The sequence below is a fragment of the Odontomachus brunneus genome, unplaced genomic scaffold (genome assembly GCF_010583005.1).
Source record: "Odontomachus brunneus isolate Ranch 3 - 2012 unplaced genomic scaffold, Obru_v1 Obru_scaffold_103, whole genome shotgun sequence".
In the NCBI taxonomy this organism is placed as follows: Eukaryota; Metazoa; Arthropoda; class Insecta; order Hymenoptera; family Formicidae; genus Odontomachus; species Odontomachus brunneus.
In genome coordinates, this window is record NW_022639553.1 from 585,504 (window position 1) to 606,616 (window position 21,113).

At 38.7% G+C, this 21,113-nt stretch overlaps 2 protein-coding genes across 2 annotated transcripts; one reads left to right on the forward strand and one right to left on the reverse strand.

Annotated features, from left to right (window-relative positions):
* Positions 1–5,082: 5,082 nt before the first annotated feature.
* LOC116848964 (hydroxyacid oxidase 1) lies at positions 5,083–20,349 on the forward strand. The gene is made up of 10 exons (XM_032825636.1): positions 5,083–5,342; positions 5,669–5,742; positions 7,484–7,646; positions 7,959–8,110; positions 18,079–18,334; positions 19,060–19,188; positions 19,299–19,431; positions 19,784–19,900; positions 20,007–20,118; positions 20,194–20,349. The coding sequence occupies exons 3-10, from the start codon at positions 7,513–7,515 to the stop codon at positions 20,259–20,261; spliced, it is 1,101 nt and encodes a 366-aa protein (XP_032681527.1). The 5' UTR covers positions 5,083–5,342; positions 5,669–5,742; positions 7,484–7,512; the 3' UTR covers positions 20,262–20,349.
* Positions 8,218–12,716, reverse strand: LOC116848963 (N-acetylgalactosaminyltransferase 6-like). Its single transcript, XM_032825635.1, has 2 exons — positions 12,217–12,716; positions 8,218–11,204 (listed from the first exon to the last, which is right to left on the reverse strand). Exons 1-2 carry the CDS (start codon positions 12,418–12,420, stop codon positions 9,576–9,578), a joined length of 1,833 nt encoding a protein of 610 aa, XP_032681526.1. The 5' UTR covers positions 12,421–12,716; the 3' UTR covers positions 8,218–9,575.
* Positions 20,350–21,113: the final 764 nt, after the last annotated feature.

The following is a 21,113-nucleotide window of genomic DNA, read 5'->3' on the forward strand; positions in this document are numbered from 1 at the left end:
GAGAGAGAGAGAGAGAGAGAGAGAGAGAGAGAGAGAGAGAGAGAGAGAGAGAGAGAGAGAGAGGGAGAGGGAGAGGGAGAGGGAGAGGGAGAGAGAGAGACATATGATTTACACATAGAGACGTACATTTAAAATTCCTGCGAATTACATCATCCCCCGGATGTATGCAAACAGGTTTGCCCCGCCGTCACGTAGTTTCTACGCTTTCTTCACACGAAACCAAATACGCATATCGCTCCGGAAAGCAAGAAAAGGTATAGAAACGTGACGCGCGAGCAAACCTGCTGCACCAAATATATAACTCGATATCCTGTGGTTGTGTCTCGCATCGCGCGCGCGCGCGCAGATCGCGTCGCAGCGAGAGTTGGAGGTTTACTGGCGCGGCGTGCATAATTAAAATGTAAACGCAATCGCGCTCTAACTCGCGCTATTGCACTCGTCAATTGCGACATCGCGATGGAGGTACATAGAGAGATATTTATCGCACGTGGTGCGCTACGTAGTGGTTTGGTGGTATCCGAAGAGCGTCTGGTCTTTTTTGCGTTTTTGTTGTTGCATGTCCTTGTTGTTTATTAACGTTGTTTTTCCTACGTTTTTCCCGAGCGATAACTCCGGAATCTGCTACTCCCGCGAGTTCATTAATTCATTTAATTCATTTAACGTCGCAGACTAATTTAATTCAGCTGCATGAGACTCGGTTAGATGCAGGAATATAAGATAAACGATAATGCGTGTGTACAGAATAATCACCGAGACGTAAGTGTGTCATCAAGAAGAGACATGTGCGAGACGCTGCGCTCAATTACGTTATTAAATAATGGACGATTAATCGACGTCACGTTAATAACACTGAATAATTACGTACGGCACGATCGAAGGAGGGACGACCCACGCGATTTGAAGTGGGCGATCGAGAAATATTGAATACTGAGAGAAAGAATATCTAAAAAATATTCGCGATGGGTACAAATTACCATAAATCTAAATTCTTTTATTAAATGGATAATGATTAAATAGAATAAACAATCGTTTTCCTGAAAAGCAACGATTTTATGATAATATTTTCTGATTTAAAGAAAAATATTTTCTTAATGTAAAAATATTTGTATATATTAGTACGGGTAAATATTCAGAAAAAAAATACTTGAAAATTCATTTGTAGCATATAAAGTTTATTTACAATGACTGTGAATGAAAGTTTATTCACAATGTGCATAAATAAAATTCATTCACAATATGAATAAATGAAGTTTATTCACGATAACTATGAATAAATAAAGTTTATTTCTATGAATAAACTTTATATATCTCTCTTACAAATAAATTTTCAAATATTTTTTTTCAGCGTACCCACCAAATATCTTTTATTTTTTAGATATTTTTCGTCTCAATGTAATAACATTGTACTGGTTAATAGATATCAGCGAAATAAAGAAAACTATTGTCGCTTGCGCGAGATTTACAGGGCAAGTACATGTAAAATACGAGGATCTACACAGGAACTCGATAAGGATGCACGGCATGCGACAGTGAAAGGAAGTCAATGATTTAAAAAGAGGACGAACGAAAGGATTGATGTAAAATTAATACGGCCGCCAGAAACGTCCTAGCAACATCAAGGAAGATGTCAAAAGGGCATCCTTCGAGCGTAGATCTTTCGGATAGTCCTTGGACATTTGTGCTATTTGCGATCTCAAAATGTAACAAAACCACTGACGTACCAAACACCGATTTCAGATTCATGTTTAACTACTCTCGTCCTCCTCTCCCCCGCTTGAGTAATTGCAATACGCACACATACATGGGGAAGAGTGAGAAGAATATGAAGTCTGATAAATGTTGAGAGAAAAAGAGATCTGTGTTTTGCACGTGGCGCAATTTTGACTCGATCGTCGAACCTGCCGTAACAAAAAACCGCGGGCGAAAATGGGACACGCGTCCCGACGCGAAATTTTCTCGCTGTTTGATGCTGTAATGTCAACAAAAACACGGGAAAACTACAGGACTTCCCAAAGCGATTCTTCGCGATGGACTTGGAGGAGGAGTTGGAAAGAATGTCGTGAAAGTCAGAGATTTGAAATCCTTTTCTACATCATACATTCGAAGATAATAACCGGATCGTAATTTACCGCTATAGTAATCGCGAACATCGTTTAAGGAAAATTGAACATGCAACAATTGAGATAGCAGGTAAACGTCGTTTAAGATGCTTACGGATGATCGAGTAAGCGCGCGCTCACGACGTCTTCGCTCAGGATCCTCCTTGTTCTTCGTCACGAATCATCAGCTATTTCGCGATGAAACACAACGACGAGCGTTATACGCGTTCCGGATGAAGAAACTACGAGGCTTACGTAAAATTCTCGCTCATGCTCTCGTCCTCGAGCACTTCCCGGATTCTCAATCGCGAGGAAACGAGGCTCGAACGCTCCGAGAAGAGCGAAAATCCGAAAGACGCGCCGAGAAATCAACGCGCTTCAAAGAACGCGCGAAATCTTGATCAATCTGAGAGCGCGGGAAGTTTCTTCGGTTCTTCATACGTCTTGCCGGGGTCTTTTGAATTCGCGTAAGGGAAAGGGGAGACGAGAGGACGACGAGATTTATCGTCGATACTGGCACCCAAGTAGAAAAAAAAAGCAGGAGAAAACGATAAAAAAAAGAAGAAGATACAAGAGCGCTCAGGTCGCCCTACGCGCTACATATCCGTTTAAATGGCGCATTTATGCAGGCATTTGTTTCATTTACAACTCGTCGGACTCGTAACCAACTCGCCAACCGATCCTGCGACCCTTCCACACCGCCGACCCGCGCGATTATTTATGGTCCCTCGCAGACTCTTTCGATATACATATTATATATATAAATATAATATAAGTATAATTATTAAGATTGTATATTCTCTTAATTAGATGCAACGTGCTGGCGTGCGCGCGCGGTCGCTGGATGACTTGAACTAGAGAGAAGAGAACGCACCACACACATACACATACACACTCATGTACGCAATACACACGTATAAAAATATGTATACACACACACACACACATATGTACGGGGGGTTGCGGGCGACGGTTTGCCAATTTTTGCGGGGGGCTTTCACTTACGAACACGGGCGACACCCACACGTCCTGCGTGTTTCCGCAGTAAGGAGACCTCTGCCGCCTCCGAAATCTTTTGTGTATTATTTCTAACAGAATGTAATAAAGTACAGTTTAAACAGACGAGCTTGTTCTCTTCTTTCTCTTCTTCCCTTCACGCACACTGACCCGTCTCCTCAGATTTCTCCGCTGTAGAAGTCTTGGAGTCGATTTTTTATCAGTAGTTTAAATTTACATAATTTCTTATTTTCATAGTATATTAGATGTGAACCTAAGTCTAAATTTAAACTACTATTGAAACATTGGAATTTGCGCAAAGCGCAAAGCACTTTTGACTCAAAGACTTAAGGAGGCATATATACCAAGAGGTGATGAAAAAATCGATTTTTTTTACATATTTTTAAAGTATAATGTCTTAAGAACGTTTTTGTTAACGTTGTTATAAGGCCCGATCTACAATAGATGGAGCAGGAGTAGGAGTAAAACGAAATGAGAATAATTTATTTCGCTTACTCCTTTACTCCAGCTCCTTACTTCAGCACTTACTACTTAATTCAGGCTTACTCCATGTGATGTATAAACTTTTATTGGAGTAAGGGAGTAAGCGAAATAATTATTTCCATTTCGTCTTACTCCTACTCCTACTCCTTACTCTATCTATTGTAAATCGAGTCTAAATCAATTCAGCGGAAAATAGAGGAGTTACACATAACTATAGATGAATAGGTTCGAGCGCGTTGAAGACAACAGGTAGATGCATTTGCGACAGAACCGTTCAAATTCATGCAGGTCAAAAAAGGGTCTTTTTCTATTCATTGTATTTACCAGTAGCAAGCCTCAGAGTTGGATTTCAAAACACGAACGGTTGGGTAACTATGTACAGTGACGCTATAACTGTGAAATTAGCTACTTATATTACGACATATTTAATGAAGGTGCACGAGCATTGTTACAAACTCTTCAAGAAATGCAAGTGCAGGTAGGCCTTGCACATGTATATGTCGCTGCAGAAGACGAGGACCGCATACTACAGACAGGTGCGTGCACTAAACAACACAAAGGAGGAGAGGAAATACGTCGCCGATAACACTAAAGCGATTTTCTAGAAGCAGCCACTTCGGTAGAAGGTTTGCTTTATGATCCTGGAGTAGACAATTCAGTGTAAGTGTAAAAAAACTTTTGTTTTTGTAGTGTAAACTGAATGTAAAACTTTAAACGCGTTTTTCTCAAAACGTAGTTTTCAAAACGCGTGACCATTGTATCTTGAAAACGGCTCGATCGATCGATTTGCAATTTTACACATTTTTTCTATATACTGAAAACTAGCAACGTTGACGTAGGATTTTTTTCCTACGATGCTTAATTTTTTTTCGTAGCTAAAAACGAACATTTTTTGAGAAAAATCGTTATGTTAACTTTGACCAGCTGCCATTTTATTTAAATATAATATTTTGAAAAACTACGTCAAGCATAAGATCTATGTTTAAATTTTATAATACTTGTGACATTTTGCTTTCAGATGAGTCCTGTGCGAGCAGCAATGGTCATAGCAAATCCTGTTTCAGAAAACATGACGCATGGAAATTTGAATAGTGCCTCCATTTTATATTTTAATAAACATGGTAATGGTAAATAGGGAAAAGTATCATCTTTACAATGGAATAAACCCGATTTCTCTATCTCTATCCGTTTTTCCACAAAAAATTCGCAAAATTAGACTTCGTTTTGATCCATCTAGGTGTATGCCCCCTTAAAAACGCTTTACTATCAGCTTTCAATTCTTTGAGAAGAATTCTCGGGAGGGTCCCGATTGCCGACAGTACGATTGACCACAAATTGTAATGATTGGTTCGATCTGGTAATTCACTAGATAATTCTTATCATCGATTGGTTTGTGTGCAATCGTACTGTGGGCAATCGGGACGCTCCCAGAATACTCACTGAAACGAGAATATATGATTTGTCAAAATTACTTCTGGTTCTTTCTATTCGTGAAAGGCTTATTGATCGTCGTTATCAAGTTATACTCGACAGTGGCAGAAGATAATCAATGTATTCAAACATAACGCACTTTTACACAAGTAGACCTTAAATTAAAAGTTTTATCAGTTGCACGACTAAAAATAACCTAATTGAGATACACTCTTGATTGTCACTCTCTTATTCGCGAAATTCTGCTTCAAGACAGTCAGTCGTCTGTGGATAATCGAGATGAGTGGATGAAGACAGTGATCAATTTGGACAGTAAGCTTCATTATTACTTTTTAAACGCGAGATCTCGACTTTTCAATTTTCCATAATCACTATCGCTGTAACTTGTTGCTTTGTGTGTATATGAGAACATATAATTTGCTAAAATTTATTTATTTTTTCAATATGTGAAAGACTTAATGAGAGTTACCATTAATTCTTAATAAGCAAAGAAGATAATCGATGTATTTATGCACAGTGTTTTTGAACAAAAACAGATATTAGTTTAGTGATATTTCAAACAGAAGTTGAAATAGTTTTATCAGTTACAACTGAGCAGAACCGAGGTACATCTTTAATCACCACTGTCTTATCTACAGAATTCTGCTTCAAGACAGTCAGTTGTCTGTTGACGATTTAAATGAGCGAATGAAGTCAGCGAGTAATTCAAGCGGTAAGCTTCGTCAGTTTATAACCTTGTCGGCAAAGTTTTCGTAATAGAGCAAACAAGATATCCTATCGATTACTATGTTGACGTTATCACTATCAATATCGCCGTATATACTTAATTTCAACATCGTTTGAACAATTTTCTTCTCAAAGTAGTTTAAGATGCAGTTGAGGTCTAATAGAACTTGTTTTTTAATAATTTTTAAAGGATATCCAGAAAGCAAGAAATCATTAATATAACGTTACTACAATGATATTCAAGAACCTGTAATATTGTCAAATATGTAGTTTTTAATATTGTATTGAACATTATTATGAACATACTTTGACCGCGATTTGGAAGTTTCAATAATGTTAAAATAGGGTTGCCATAACGTTTTAATCGTCAGAAATATTTTTAAGATGTTGCATTGATCTCAAATAAATGTTAAAATAACATTTGAAAAATATATTTTTTGTAATGTTTTTAGAATGTTTAAACAACATTCAGAAAAATCATATCGCAAAATAACGTGAAAAATATAAATGCAATATTATTAAAAAATGTCCAAACAATGCACATGAAGTCAACGTTTCTAAACGTTAATTTAATGTTCCTTGCTTACTGGGCAAGTTCTTTCATTAGATATTGACTGCGCGTTGCATCGAGGAAAGTGTTGAAACTGTTTCGAAACCGAGTGCACTGTATATTATATTTCGATAAATTTGCGGCAACATCCTGTGAGCATTAGAACAATTGTATAAGAGAAAGTAAACAGCGCAAAGCATTTCGACTGTTCGCAAAATTATAAGTCGCCTGCTTTGACTTTATTAATTTAGTGCGCTAAATGTGAAGCTATGTACCCTTTAACCGTAGCCGAGCCATCGTAATTATCGTTCAACAGCTACAACGTTTCTATACTTTATTTAAAAATAGTCATTATATCTCGCGCGTCATTATCGCATACATGCGCGCCTTGACTTTCATTCTTTCCGCGCATAAGCGATAACGCATTATGCAATCATAATAATAATAACAAAATAATAAGATAATATCATATAATTTCGATCATGCAATAATGCATAGATAAGATTATTATTACACTATCTAACATTACTTTATCGTTAGATATAATACTCATGAGCAAAATCGCATTATATCGATTGCGAGTTATAAATTGAAAGACACGAGCGCTTGGCATTAATGCAGAAATTTTCGCTATAATCCATTTACGAAAGAAAAACACGATGAAATGTTACTTTTGCTACAGATCGCAATTCACCAATTAATATCTTTCTGATTTCACCATAAAAAGAAGCTAATAAGAGCCAATGTAAGATTTTAATTGCGAAACTCACTCAGTCGTGAGAATAAAAGTGAAAAAGGAGCATTTATACGAATTTTCACAAGAGTTGTCCACACATCTCAGGTAGCAATGTCGACATTATAAAGACGTCAATGATGTCATTACGATGTCATTAAGACGTGTATGACGTCTTAATGACATTTTAATGACGTCTTTAGACATCACCTTGCTACCTGGGATTTTAGTCGTCTTTTGAAAATTGAAGAACTCACACTAGAGTTTTTTTAAAGAAGAAACATACCTTCTTTGTGAAAAGCAAGAATTCTTGGAGAAATTTTTTTGAAACCTTTTAGAAGTGAGATCTTACACTGGCTTTGTTATTCACATTAATTGTAAAGGAGCCTTAATTGTTTCGTTAAATTTTCTAATTTGTGATAAAATAAATTCATTAATTTTCAGATTTACTAGTTTGCTAAAACAATCCGAAAATGACAGCGTACGTGTGTGTCGAAGACTACGAGGAACATGCTCTGAAACATTTGCCTACTTCTGTGAGAGATTACTATAAAAGCGGCGCGGGGGCGGAGTACAGTGTAAAATTAAACAAGGAGGCGTTTAACAAGTAAATTCACAAATTTCTTCTCGAAATAATTAAAATCGAACGCTAATCTCGACCGATACCAAGTGTATATTGAGCGTGATGGCGTTGTACGTGCAATTTTTTTGTGAACGTTTTTGTTGCACAAATACAATCGTTTACACAGTCCATCTAGTTAAAACTACAGTTGCAAAAACTAAGTTGAAGTACTTGGCGGTTTTGGAAAATGTGTATACACTTTCATACAAGTTTTGTCGCAATTTGTTTTACAACGATATAATCATTTGTTGATCAATTGTTGCACGATTGTTCTAATTCTTCATTGTATTCTCGCAGATACAGAATACGTCCCAGATTTTTGCGGGACGTGTCCAAGAGGGATATAAGCACGACAGTGCTCGGTCAGAAAGTTTCAATGCCTTTGGGAGTTGCACCCACCGCAATGCAACGCATGGCACACCCCGATGGGGAATGCGCTAGTGCAAGAGGTAAGTGAACATTTAGTTTAAAATATTCCTGAAATATTGCCGCGAAAGATGAACATAACATGCGGTGAGGAGTGTTGTTGGTTGATTGATGCTACAACTTTGTCGTATATGATTTACTGTCAAGGTTTCGGGACTTGCATTTATTTGGATATATAAGGGTGTTCAATACAAACGTTTATTAAATCATACATAAATAGTCGTTATAAAAATAGTCATAATAATCAAAGATTAGTCCAGACACCAACGATCACAGACAGTTAACAATTCCTTTCTGATGTTCGCTCACCATGCTGTATTTATTAAAGATCCGTGCACAAGCACTAACATAAGCGAATACACCGATAGATGTATCGAATAGACATTTCAAACAGCTCTGATTTGTTGTCTAAATGCGTTTCAATCGATATCGATCACATGTGGACACATTGCAAAATAATGTGTAATAATCGCGGGGAATAGGTAATTTATTTGTATTTTTCCCGACAATCTATATCACTATTTTTTTCTATCTAATTTCTTCAATACCAAGGCAGATGTTACTATGTTTTAATCTATTTTATAACGCTGTTGTCGAGAACAAAATGTATACCACATATGTTTTAAGTTATTCTGCAATCTGCTCATGACGATGCATCAAAACCGAAAAATAATTTCGTGTGTTTTCTGATTGCATTAATCCGCTCGTAATATTTGTTTATACAGTTAAACAATCGTTCATGTTACATGAATTAATAATAATGGAATGAATCTTTGTAAGTATTATATAATCGCACTTGCGCGATTTCTCAGCAGAGCATCTAATACTCTGCTTGATTTTATTGCAACGACTTATACTATAATGTAAATGAAATATCAGTCCTGCTTAATACGAGATATATATTAAAAGGATATAATGCTGATGTGTGTCGTAATATTAATTTGAGCGAAGAAATAAACATTATATATATATATATATATATATATATATATATATATATATATATATATATATATAATATATATATATATATATATATATATAATATATATATATGTATGTATGTGTGTGTGTGTGTGTGTGTTAAAATTGTACGATATACGATTCGTATATCGTACTTCTAAATGTGGCTATGTAATGTAAGGCACGATAGAGCGCTTATGCGATATGTATAGTGGAGACATAAGCGTACCGATACGAAGACACTAGCTCTCCCATCCGTATTGCCAAGGAACCAAAATCTTGCCTTACTCTACGTGCAAAATGATTTACGCGATGGTCGATTCTTTCTCTCTCTTTTTTTTTTCTCGTCATCGATTGCTAATACAGGTGCGGTATATTGTCCAAATGGAGAATTTGCGATGACTAGTAACTAGGAATATACATATATAAATGAATTGTTCTTAGATTTCTAGACAAGTAGGAACCCAACGCGAGAAATCTACTTATGAAACTTTATGGCAGTATGAGGGAAGAGGTTCTTTTCTCTCACTTGAGCTTGGGTCCTATGTTCTCCCAATTGTTAATGGCCTTCATGTTGACCTGCTCTATTCGCCATTTCTGGGTGGCCGAAGATTTGTCGCAAGCAGTCACATAGACTTTCCTGCTACCCGGATCGGTATCCAGACATCTGGACGAGTAACCGTGCATCAGCCACTGCTTCTCGACGTCGTAACGCCACAACTGATTGCCCTGTTTCCCATGGCAAGGATATAGGCTTACTGGCGCCTTCTCCTCGCCTCTCGACACATCCAAGCAATCTGTGCGATCCTTCGGCCTGATATCTTTATGCCAGGTCAGCCGGAACTCCTGCTCCCCGAACACTCTCGGATTGTCTTTAATGCAGGTGTCCACGACAACCAGCTCGTCCCTCTTCCGCTTCTTGGAGTCCAGACAGAGATCTGTCGCACCCATGTTCCTGATCTCGCCGGAGGCAAAGTCGTCTGGCTCAATCGGCGGGTAAACCTCCACGAGATCGAAGGCTATGTTCTCTATGAACCAGTTGAACGGCTTACAGTGCAATTTCACACGCAGGTTCTTCTGCTCTGACAGATCTCCGGGGTCCAATGCGCGCATGTGTGGCCGTCTCTTGTAGATGTATTCCGCGTACTCGTCCATCCATACCTCGGCAACTCTCTTGTAATTCTTCCCGAGAAAGTCGCCACGGCCGGGATTGGGGAATGGCGGGAACTTGCGGTAAATGTGACCGACTCTAGAGCACGGTGCGTCATACATCTGTCCGCCGCACTGCCAGATCTTGAAAGACAGCTCGTATTGTTCGCCACCCCATATGTCCAAGCCCGGATCGTAACCGCCAAGTTCCCAAAAGAACTTGGTACTGATAGCGAACAGACCACCCGCCATTATGGGACTCTTGAAGGGTTCCGCGGGTCTCTTCAGGTCTTCTGGAAGCAGTGGAAGCCGCTTGTAATACAATTCCCAGTCGAATGCGCCACGTGCGCCTTCGTCCTGCGCTCTGTACTCGAAGGTCTCATAAGCTATCACGTCGATGAACGGACAAACACAGGTTTTGTAGTCTTGCGCGATAGGTTCCAACAGCGGTGGCAACCAGTTCACATTAGCCTCGCTGTGCGAATCGAGGAATACTAGCACGTTAGCTCTGGCTTTCTTTGCGCCCGCCAATCGGCCTCTAATTAATCCCGAACGTTTTGGTAATCGTACAATCGTTACTTTTGGCAAGTTCTTGGCGACGTAGTCGTCCAACTTCTTCTTCAATTCCACCTTCGTACTGGCATCGTCGACCAGTATTATCTCCTCCAGGAGAGAAGGCGGTGAGCGATTGATCACGCTCCAGCAAGTCCGCAGCAATGTGCTGAAATGCTCGTTATGGAAAGACACTATTACAGAAACAGGATCTAGGTTTCTCAAGTATTTCTTCTTTCTGCAGTCTGCATGACGAATATCAGGCACTGATCGATTTACGGAGATCTCGTCGCTGAGAGCAGCGTTGAATCCATTTACTTGGTATAATTTTTCCTTCAGTGAGTCGAGAGATGGGGAGAGGAAGGCTGGTCTGCCATGCTCCCCCATTCCAGTTTGCTTACTCTCTGCTTCAATCTTCTTGTAGTCATGCCAATCGATTTTGTCATCCATGTCCTATAGAATATGTTAAAATTAGCAATAGCAAATAAAGTTTCACAAGTCTTGTTATAAGGAAGACTTTTATTTTCCATTATATAAGTACATTTACAGGCATAAAATATGAATTTACTCCAATATACTATAAACAATGTATATATTGCTCCAATGAGTAATTTCATACTCTTTTATCAAAATTATAATTATTTTTTAAAACAACCAAGAATATCAAAACTCAAAACTATTGCATTACATTAAATATCAATAATTAAAATCTGTATGTAACTAAATCTACTATAAAATATGTTGGAATCAGCAATAAGAAAGAAAATTTCATGAATCTTGTTGAAAAGAAAACTAATTTTCCATTACTTAAGCATACTTATACACATAAAGTAAGAATCTTTTACAATATATAATTCCATATTTTCTTCTCATCAAAATTACAATTACTTTTTTCAAACAACTAAGAATTTAGATAACTAAAACTAGACCATTATATTACAAAGTTAAAGATCAACAAAATCTGTACAATTAAAGAGAGAACTAAATCATCTGGATATACAATCGCTTTCGTACGCTCCTGATCACTAGGAATGCGAGAGAGACCGAGATGAGAACTCGTTTGTGTTAATCACTGCATACAAAGAAAATAGGTTTCCAAGATGCACACCGATCAAAACGCATCATAATCGGTACACGATAACAACAGATTCCAAAATCATAACATGCGAAAATGATCCTCGCGATTCATGCGTGCGTGTAAACGTCCGTCGATCGACGCGAGGATTCTCGCTCTCGCGCATTTCCACACTACAGAAAATTACAGCTCGCGAATTTAAAACCGGTTTCAATACTCTCCCTCGTACTCGACAATCGATGTGCGAGCGCGTCAGAGAAAATCGAAATCAACGAAACGTTACCACCGATTTCTACTCTCTGTTGACGCGCGATGCTCAAGCTACCGTGACGGACAATTGAGTCCAAGGATATCACGTAGATCTCTCTCTTGATTCCGGCTGGTAAATACCTGATCCGGACGCTCGTCGTTCTCCCGGTTGCTGTCTCCGGGAGTCCTGCGGCCGACGGCGACCGCCGCGATCAAGGCGTCGAGCGACGTCGAGAGTTGACGGTTAGGCGGCGTCCGCATGTAACGAAATACCACGACGGTGAGGAACACCGTGAAGGCCGCCAGGAAGAAGAATTTGATCAAGCTGATGACGTTTCGCCTCATCTTCTTTGTGCGAGAGTCATGTCGCGGGGTGCCCGGTACTCTCAGGACTTAACCTCACTTTGCGTCATCCATTGCGTGCACGGCGGGCACACTGCATGATAACGATATGACAACGTCATTTGTCACACGTCTCGTGAAGGAAGTGAATAATTTTTTACTTATTTCTGTTTATCGCGTCACAAAACGCGATAATTGCTAGAGTACGATATGTACACACGAGTGCGGACACAATACAAACGACACGCGCGACTGTCACGCGTTAACTGAGACTAAACGGGCCGGGAGGGATCCTTTCAAAGAACTTGTTCTCTCTATCGTCGGTTCTAACCGCACGATCTCACATGCGTTTTTGCACCTGTACAAACGTAACGGTTCCGGCCGTTTAACATCAATAATGATATAATAAGCGCGCTAAATAAGGCTGCGATAATTAGACGATTGTACGAAGCGTTTATTAGTCCAAACGCACTTACCGTAACAGGGCGATATTTTCTGTCGGAAATTCTCAAACGATCCTTGCTGCACAATGCTCCATTTGGCGCCGTGTTCATTATTTCTATTGTGGTGTAATGGAGATTCATTTTGATTTTCAAACTTTTGAATTTTTCAAATCCGTCTCTGATTAGATATTATCTTATATTGTAGGGTTACATTCCTTTCCGCGGAAAATTTTATTCTCAAGTCTATAGTATATGTAAGATGAACTATAGATTTAAAAGTAAAATTTTCCTCGAAAAAGATGTTTTGGAATACAACCTAGATTAGCAAGATCAAAGAATATAATTAACGACTCGACTAATTTCTTTCTTAGCTCGCCTGGTCGTGATTGTTTAAGCAATTTTCAATCAGCTATCTTTGATATTCATGTCTAAAAAAGGTTTAATGAATATTAATGGTTTTTTCACTACTGAATTGTTCTAATATGATTATCTTAAATCTATCATTACTTCGATTGGTCAATGTAGAAAGCCTCTAGTACAGAGAATCGCCAACTTGGTCACGTGACCAGCTGATTAGCTGACATAAATATATACGGATTTAGACATTGCGACGCCAATGCAAATAAATGCTTATATATATATATGGTTTTACATCGGCGTCGCAATGTCCAAATCCGTACATGTTTATGCCAGCCAATCGCAGAGTAGCTGAGTAGCTGGTCACATGACCAAGTTGGCGATTCTCTATACTAGAGGTTCTCTAGGTCAATGTGTACGGTGGCGGTTCGTAGCGAAAACTTCAGAACTAATTTTGCAGAAATAACGGCTTGCGATCCATTAAACGCTATAATTGCTTTGAAACATATAAATGCTTCAAAGCGTTTGCACTGTCTAGTGGATCGCACCTTAAATTAAGAGTAGTTGATCATTTTGCTTCTGCACACAGAGGCCTTATTCCGTAACAACTTATCCGACAATTGTCGGATCGGTAGACGTCTATGGTATAAAAAAGCTGCACAACGACGTCTACCGATCTGACAATTGTCGGTAAGTGGTTACGGAATAGTATCCCAGTAGTCCTACAGAATAGGGCCCCAGTAGCCCTATTCTGTAACTCGTTATTGGAGTTAACAATAACGAAACTGTTAACTCCAATAACGAGTTACAGAATTCCAGTGCAGAGCCCCTATTCTTGAAATTTTTGCGTATACGTAATTTAAATTGCGCATCTATTTTATAGTATGATTAAACCTGCGCAGTAAAACTTACGTATATGCAACTATTTCAAGAATAAGGACCCAGTACTGGGATTCTATAACTCGTTATTGGAGTTAACGACAATTTCGTTATCATTACGCAGCTTTTCTACGATATACAAAAGCTGCGCAACGATAACGAAACTGTTATTAACTCCAATAGCGAGTTACAGAATCCCAGCACAGGGTTGGTATTCCGTTACCGTGGTTTCGACAGTTGTCGAATCGGTAGGCGTCGTTGCGCAGTTTTTCCACGGTATAAAAAAGCTGCGCAACGATAACGAAACTGTTATTAACTCCAATAGCGAGTTACAGAATCCCAGCACAGGGTTGGTATTCCGTTACCGTGGTTTCGACAGTTGTCGAATCGGTAGGCGTCGTTGCGCAGTTTTTCCACGGTATAAAAAAGCTGCGCAACGATAACGAAACTGTTATTAACTCCAATAGCGAGTTACAGAATCCCAGCACAGGGTTGGTATTCCGTTACCGTGGTTTCGACAGTTGTCGAATCGGTAGGCGTCGTTGCGCAGTTTTTCCACGGTATAAAAAAGCTGCGCAACGATAACGAAACTGTTATTAACTCCAATAGCGAGTTACAGAATCCCAGCACAGGGTTGGTATTCCGTTACCGTGGTTTCGACAGTTGTCGAATCGGTAGGCGTCGTTGCGCAGTTTTTCCACGGTATAAAAAAGCTGCGCAACGATAACGAAACTGTTATTAACTCCAATAGCGAGTTACAGAATCCCAGCACAGGGTTGGTATTCCGTTACCGTGGTTTCGACAGTTGTCGAATCGGTAGGCGTCGTTGCGCAGCTTTTTTATACCGTGGAAAAACTGCGCAACGACGCCTACCGATCCGACAACTGTCGGAATTACGGTAATGGAATACCAGCCCAAGATGTGGAAACGTTTGCCGCGCAGCAAGAATTGCCGATGCGATATCCAATCAATGTACCGTTTTTCTATAAAAACTGAAAGTTTATTGGCTATCGTATAGCTTCTTGCCGCGCGGCAGGTATTTCCATGTCCTGTATACAGGAGCCATTAGACCCCTTATTTTTAGAAAATTAGTTCCAAAGTCTCCGCTATGAGCCGCCATCGTACAATTGTACCAATTGTAGTGTTAGACCCTTATAGAAATATCATACTAAGAATCATTGATAATTATTTATTATCCAGTATTTTTAATATTGAAAATAAGTAATTATCAATGATTCTTAGGGCCGGTATTGTATTTTTAATATTGAAAATAAGTAATTATCAATGATTCTTAGGGCCGGTTTTTCCAACCTCTTGCTAAGCTAACTAACAGTTAACTCATACGTCTGTCTTTGTTTCTCCTTTAAATTAGGTAGAAACAGACATAAGATTTAACTGTTAGTTAGCTTAGCAAGAGGTTGGATAAACTGACCCTTAGTATGATATTTCTATAAGGGGATCTAAGTAGTAATAGAATAATTGAGGTAGTAATAAATTTAACAATACCAACAATGAATTTTTACCTTATATTAAAATATAGACAGGATTCAAGAAGCAATGACATATAGACCAAGCATTTATGTATCTCTACAATAACAGAAAATGAGACCAACGTATGCCAATGTCAACTTCATTCTACAAACGAATGCGAATGTTTGGTCAACGTTCATGTTATTGATATTCACGATTTTTTAAAGGTTATTTCTGATTGGGTATTGCAGATTGAAGATTGTGAAGATTAAAGATTATAAATGACAAATCAACTAATTATCTTAGCTCGCTTCGTCGCGATTGGTCAAGTTTCAATCTTCAATTATCTATTTTCAATCTGCAAATCCAATATAGGCTAATGAAAGCTACATTTACGATAAAATGTAAAGACAAAGTGTACGAGAAGGAAAGTGCATTTGTTTCTTGTATATTTTGTATATCCATCTCTCAACAAGAAACCTACAAGTGTTATGAATAATGCAATAATGTCAAGTTGATCGTTACGCATGTTGCATATAGCCTATGTGATGCAATCGTATGTAGATTAAAACCGGTTAGAAACCAAGTCTAAAATTAGCTCGAATATTGTAACAATGTAATCGATGCCACGACTGTTTTAAATAACTAGCACACAGCGCGCGCTACGTGCGCGCCTTCCATCTCCTTTCTTTATATTTCATTATACTTTAATTACGTCGCGAAAAACTCATACACAAATCTATAATCTGCATTGTCTCTCCCTGTCTCTCCGTGCCTCTCCTGTCTCTTCCTGTCTCTCCCTGTCTTTCCTTGTCTCGCCCTGTCTCGCCCTATCTTTCCCTGTCTTTCTCTGTCTCTCCCCGTCTCTCTCTGTTTCTCCCTGTCTCTCCCTGCCTTTCCCTGTCTTTCCCTGTCTCTTCCCATCTCTCCCCGTCTCACCCCGTCTATCCACGTCTCTCCCTGCCTCTCCCTCTCTCCCTGTCTCTTCCTGTCTCTCCCTGTCTCTCCCTGTCTCTCCCTCTCTCCCTGTCTCTTCCTGTAATCTGCATTGTCTCTCCTTGCCTCTCCTATCTCTCCCTGTCTCTCTCTCTCTCTCTCCCTGTCTTTTCCTGTAATCTGCATTGTCTCTCCCTGCCTCTTCCTGCCTTTCCTATCTCTCCCCGTCTCTTCCTGTTTCTCCCTGTCTTTTTCTGTCTCTCCCTGTCTTTTTCTGTCTCTTCCTGTCTCTCCTTATCTCTCCTTGTCTTTCCTTGTCTTTCCCTTCCTCTTCCCATCTCTCCCCGCCACTCCATGCCTCTTCTGTCTTTCCCTGTCTCTCCCCGTCTCTTCCTTTTTCTCCCTGTCTTTTTCTGTCTCTCCCTGTCTCTCCTTATCTCTCCTTGTCTTTCCTTGTCTTTCCCTTCCTCTTCCCATCTCTCCCCGCTACTCCATGCCTCTTCTGTCTTTCCCTGTCTCTCCCTGTCTCTCCTTATCTCTCCTTGTCTTTCCTTGTCTTTCCCTTCCTCTTCCCATCTCTCCCCGCTACTCCATGCCTCTTCTGTCTTTCCCTGTCTCTCCCTGTCTCTCCTTATCTCTCCTTGTCTTTCCTTGTCTTTCCCTTCCTCTTCCCATCTCTCCCCGCTACTCCATGCCTCTTCTGTCTTTCCCTGTCTCTCCCTGTCTCTCTCACCCAAACCTGTAATCTGCATTCACATTTGAGTACAACCATGGACGTAGTATACATGGACCCCGTAAACGGCCAGAAAAGTGAAACCAACATGTAGAAAGAGACCATAGACATAATATACATAGTCTCATATGTATAATTATTATTATAGTCTCATATACATAAATATATACATATATATACGAATTTTAATACGGCTAAATGTTGTCATGTTCCTTTATTCTCTCCCATTCTCTCTTATTTTCTCTTAATTTCTCTTAATTCTCCTTTATTCTCTCTCATTCTCTACTATTTTCTCCTATTCTCATTTTCCCTCGTTATAATCCCGTTCTCGTAATACGCACGTAAACTGTCACTCGACTCCGCCACGATGATAGCCCGGCGCGACACGAAGTCGGCCACACGCACAGCCAATCGGTATCGGAAAAGAGGCAACAATGCCAGCGATAACTTCGATAACCAAGCAACTTCGGAACGTGAAAAAAAAAACAAAAAAAAACGCAACACGGAGACGTAATGAATAGTCTGTTCTTTTTAGCTGTACTGCTGAACTGGTGCAATAAGTTAGAGTGAAAAAACATATACTTGTCTCACTTTAACTTATTGCACCAGTTCAGCAGTCAACTGAAAAGAACAGACTTGAAATTAATTGATTTTTACAAATTCGAGATGCGAGTAAATTTGCAATAGATTTAACAACTAACCTACATACTCGCTAGGTATTTCATCCATACATTGTCAGACTATTCGAGCTATTCTCACGTTAATTACGCAATAATGTTCATGACGTCGTATTCTTGCATGACGGCCTCAACAAACAATAATTTCCGTTTTGTCAATTTGCAGCTGCTCAGACAGCGGGAACGATTTTCATACTGTCGACGATATCGACGAGCAGCATAGAAGAAGTGGCGGAAGCGGCGCCCAATGCCATAAAATGGTTCCAACTCTATATTTATCGCGATAGGAGCGTTACTTTGAACTTAATTAGACGCACTGAACGTTCCGGCTTCAAGGCATTGGTCGTCACTGTCGATGCGCCGATATTTGGTGATAGACGCGCCGACGTGAAGAATAATTTTGCTTTGCCTAGCCACCTGAGGTATTTGACATTTATGAGTAAAAGTAGAGAGGCTAATCGAATTTCGCGGTATTAAAATATCGACCACTTATCTCTATGCACTTTAGAGCTACGTGACATTTAGGGTTGATTTTTCCAATCTCTCTTGGTAAGCTAACAGTGAAATATCCTTGTCTAATTTGAAAGAGAAAGACAAAAAGAGATATATGACTTAACTATTAGCTAGTAAAAAGGAGAGTTTTTTAAGCATTTTACAAGCATGCTCAAATACGATTTGAAGTATTTTTTCAAATAAATATCTTTTTATTTGAAAATGGCACACAAGAACTTTTGGCATACATTTTTTCACTTCTGACATCATCAATCCAAGCAATGGAATCAAGAGTCTTAACTGATCTTACAAAGTCGTCAAGTGGCTTAAAAGAAACTTCTGATCTTTTCTTTTGTGTGCAATGCTTCCTATGCTTTTCCTATATTCTGCCCTTTATGAGTGACTCAATGAAACATCAAATCTCTTACTTTCTTTCTCTTTGACCTTGTCCTCCTTTTGTTTCTTTCTCTATATATGATATTGTAATAATCGGTCACTGAAAAGCGAGATCTCTCGCAAGTATTAGGCGCCTGTGTTTTTATTCGCGATCTATTAGTTAGCCTAAGTATTTATGCCTTTTTATGTTATCGAGTTAATTTTTTCGCGAAATTCTCTTTAGTTTCTTACAATATTATAAACAAATATACCATTTCAGGTTTGCGAATTTCGAAGGTAATTTGTCGCAACAAACAAGTTCCTCAAAAAACGGCTCTGCCATTAATAAATACGTCGCCGAATTGTTTGACCCCTCCATTACTTGGGAAGATATAAAATGGCTCAAAAGGTATTCATGTTGACATCGTCATCGTACTTGACTTATCTGAACAACATCTATCATGGAGTTGATTGCATCGAGCGAGTCGTTTCAAGATGATTAGAGCTGATTCGTTGCAGGATTACAACACTGCCGATTATTCTCAAGGGAATCCTAACGATTGAAGATGCACGATTGGCTGTGGAAATTGGGGTTGCTGGTATTATCGTGTCAAATCATGGTGCACGTCAGATAGACGGTGTTCCAGCTACAGTAGGTTCAGTTCTCGTACTTAGAACGACTTATCCAATAAACCATAACATTTCAGATAGCGCTAAATTACTAAAGGACGCCTTAAAAATATCCAAAAGACATCTAAAAGAGACAGAACACTTTTACGACATCTTTCAGTAGATTGTGTTGTCTGGGATTATATCAGTGTTATATAACAATGTAACAATTACATGAAACACAAGTTATATATTGTGTATTTTTGAGTAGGAAATAATAATATTGATGTTATGTTATTGATATTTACACTGAGTAGAAATTTTTTAAACAGTATTGAACATTCACTTTATATTCGAGGATCAATACGAATTATTAAGTTAATTTATATTTGCAGATCGAAGCTTTGCCGGAAATAAGCAGAGGGGTGGGAGATAAGGTCGAAGTCTATATGGACGGGGGAGTGAGGCAGGGTATTGATGTGTTTAAAGCCTTGGCACTGGGTGCAAAAATGGTACGAATGTATCGAACAGCTTGCGACAATATTCGGATCATATTGTATATGCGTACACCTCGTTATCTATGTTTTTGTTATTGATCAGTTGTGTTCTATCCTTTAGGTATTCTTTGGCAGACCGATGCTTTGGGGTCTGGCATACGACGGTGAGAAAGGCGCCAAAGAGGTTCTCGAACTTATGAAAAAAGAAATTGACTTAGCTTTTACATTGACTGGCAAGTTACAACAGATGTTATTAATTTCTCAAATTCTGTCTCATCAGTTACTTAATTATTTCATATCTCTTTTAGGTTGTGCATCTGTCAAGGATGTTACACCAGATATGGTGATTCATGAATCGTATTATTGCCGTCTGTAAAAATAAATTTTACTCAATGTGAAAGTACTATTATTAATTTTTATTAATTCTTGTAAATTTATAAACATTCATATTATAAATTTTTAATGTATTTACGTAAGATATAATTAATTTTTATATTTACACGTAGATATTTATATATGAATCATATATAAATCCTTATAAATTATACAAATAATAAAGTAAAAGAATAGAAAAGAAATCTAAATAGACTTTATTTTCCTCCTGGTGCCCAGAGATGCTTTACTCTCCTATACATTTAAATGGATGTTTAAATGTCCCACTCTCTCTCTCTTTTGTCTTTTATTATTTTGTCTCTTTTTATTTTACTTGGACTCAGACTTATCTCTAAAGTTTGTTCTTCGTTCCTGCACTGCTGAACTGGTGCAATAAGTTAGAGCGAGAAAAAATACTTGTCTTGCTTTAACTTATTGCACCAGTTCATCAGTGCAGGAATAGAAAACAGACCTCTATTGTCTTTTCATCCACGGTACTGAGGTACGAATTCTAAAAAAATCAGATCCGAACGTGTTCGAACACGTCTCAACCAGGGTTGGGACATTTGACAAATTCTAGGGTTTTTTACATTTACGTAATATACATGTAAAAATTACGTAAAATATGTAAAAAACGTAAGTGTCGGTCTACAAAATCGCATTAAGCTTTAAGCCTTAAGCAACTGACCAACCACAGTCAATTATTCTCTTTATTGTCTCAAGAATAATCGATTGTGATTGGTCAGTTGCTTACGCTTAAAGCTTAAAACGAGGTTGTAGGCTGACACTAATATACATGTACAAAATGCTGGATTGCTTGCTGGATGGAAATACTCTGTTCTGATTGGTGCATTTT

Coding starts and splice junctions, on each gene's coding strand:
- LOC116848964 (XM_032825636.1), top strand. CDS start 7,513: ATGACAGCGTACGTGTGTGTCGAAGACTACGAGGAACATGCTCTGAAA. Junction 7,647..7,958: donor AACAAGGAGGCGTTTAACAA/GTAAATTCACAA, acceptor GTATTCTCGCAG/ATACAGAATACGTCCCAGAT. Junction 8,111..18,078: donor GGAATGCGCTAGTGCAAGAG/GTAAGTGAACAT, acceptor GTCAATTTGCAG/CTGCTCAGACAGCGGGAACG.
- LOC116848963 (XM_032825635.1), bottom strand. CDS start 12,420: ATGAGGCGAAACGTCATCAGCTTGATCAAATTCTTCTTCCTGGCGGCC. Junction 11,205..12,216: donor ACGACGAGCGTCCGGATCAG/GTATTTACCAGC, acceptor CATATTCTATAG/GACATGGATGACAAAATCGA.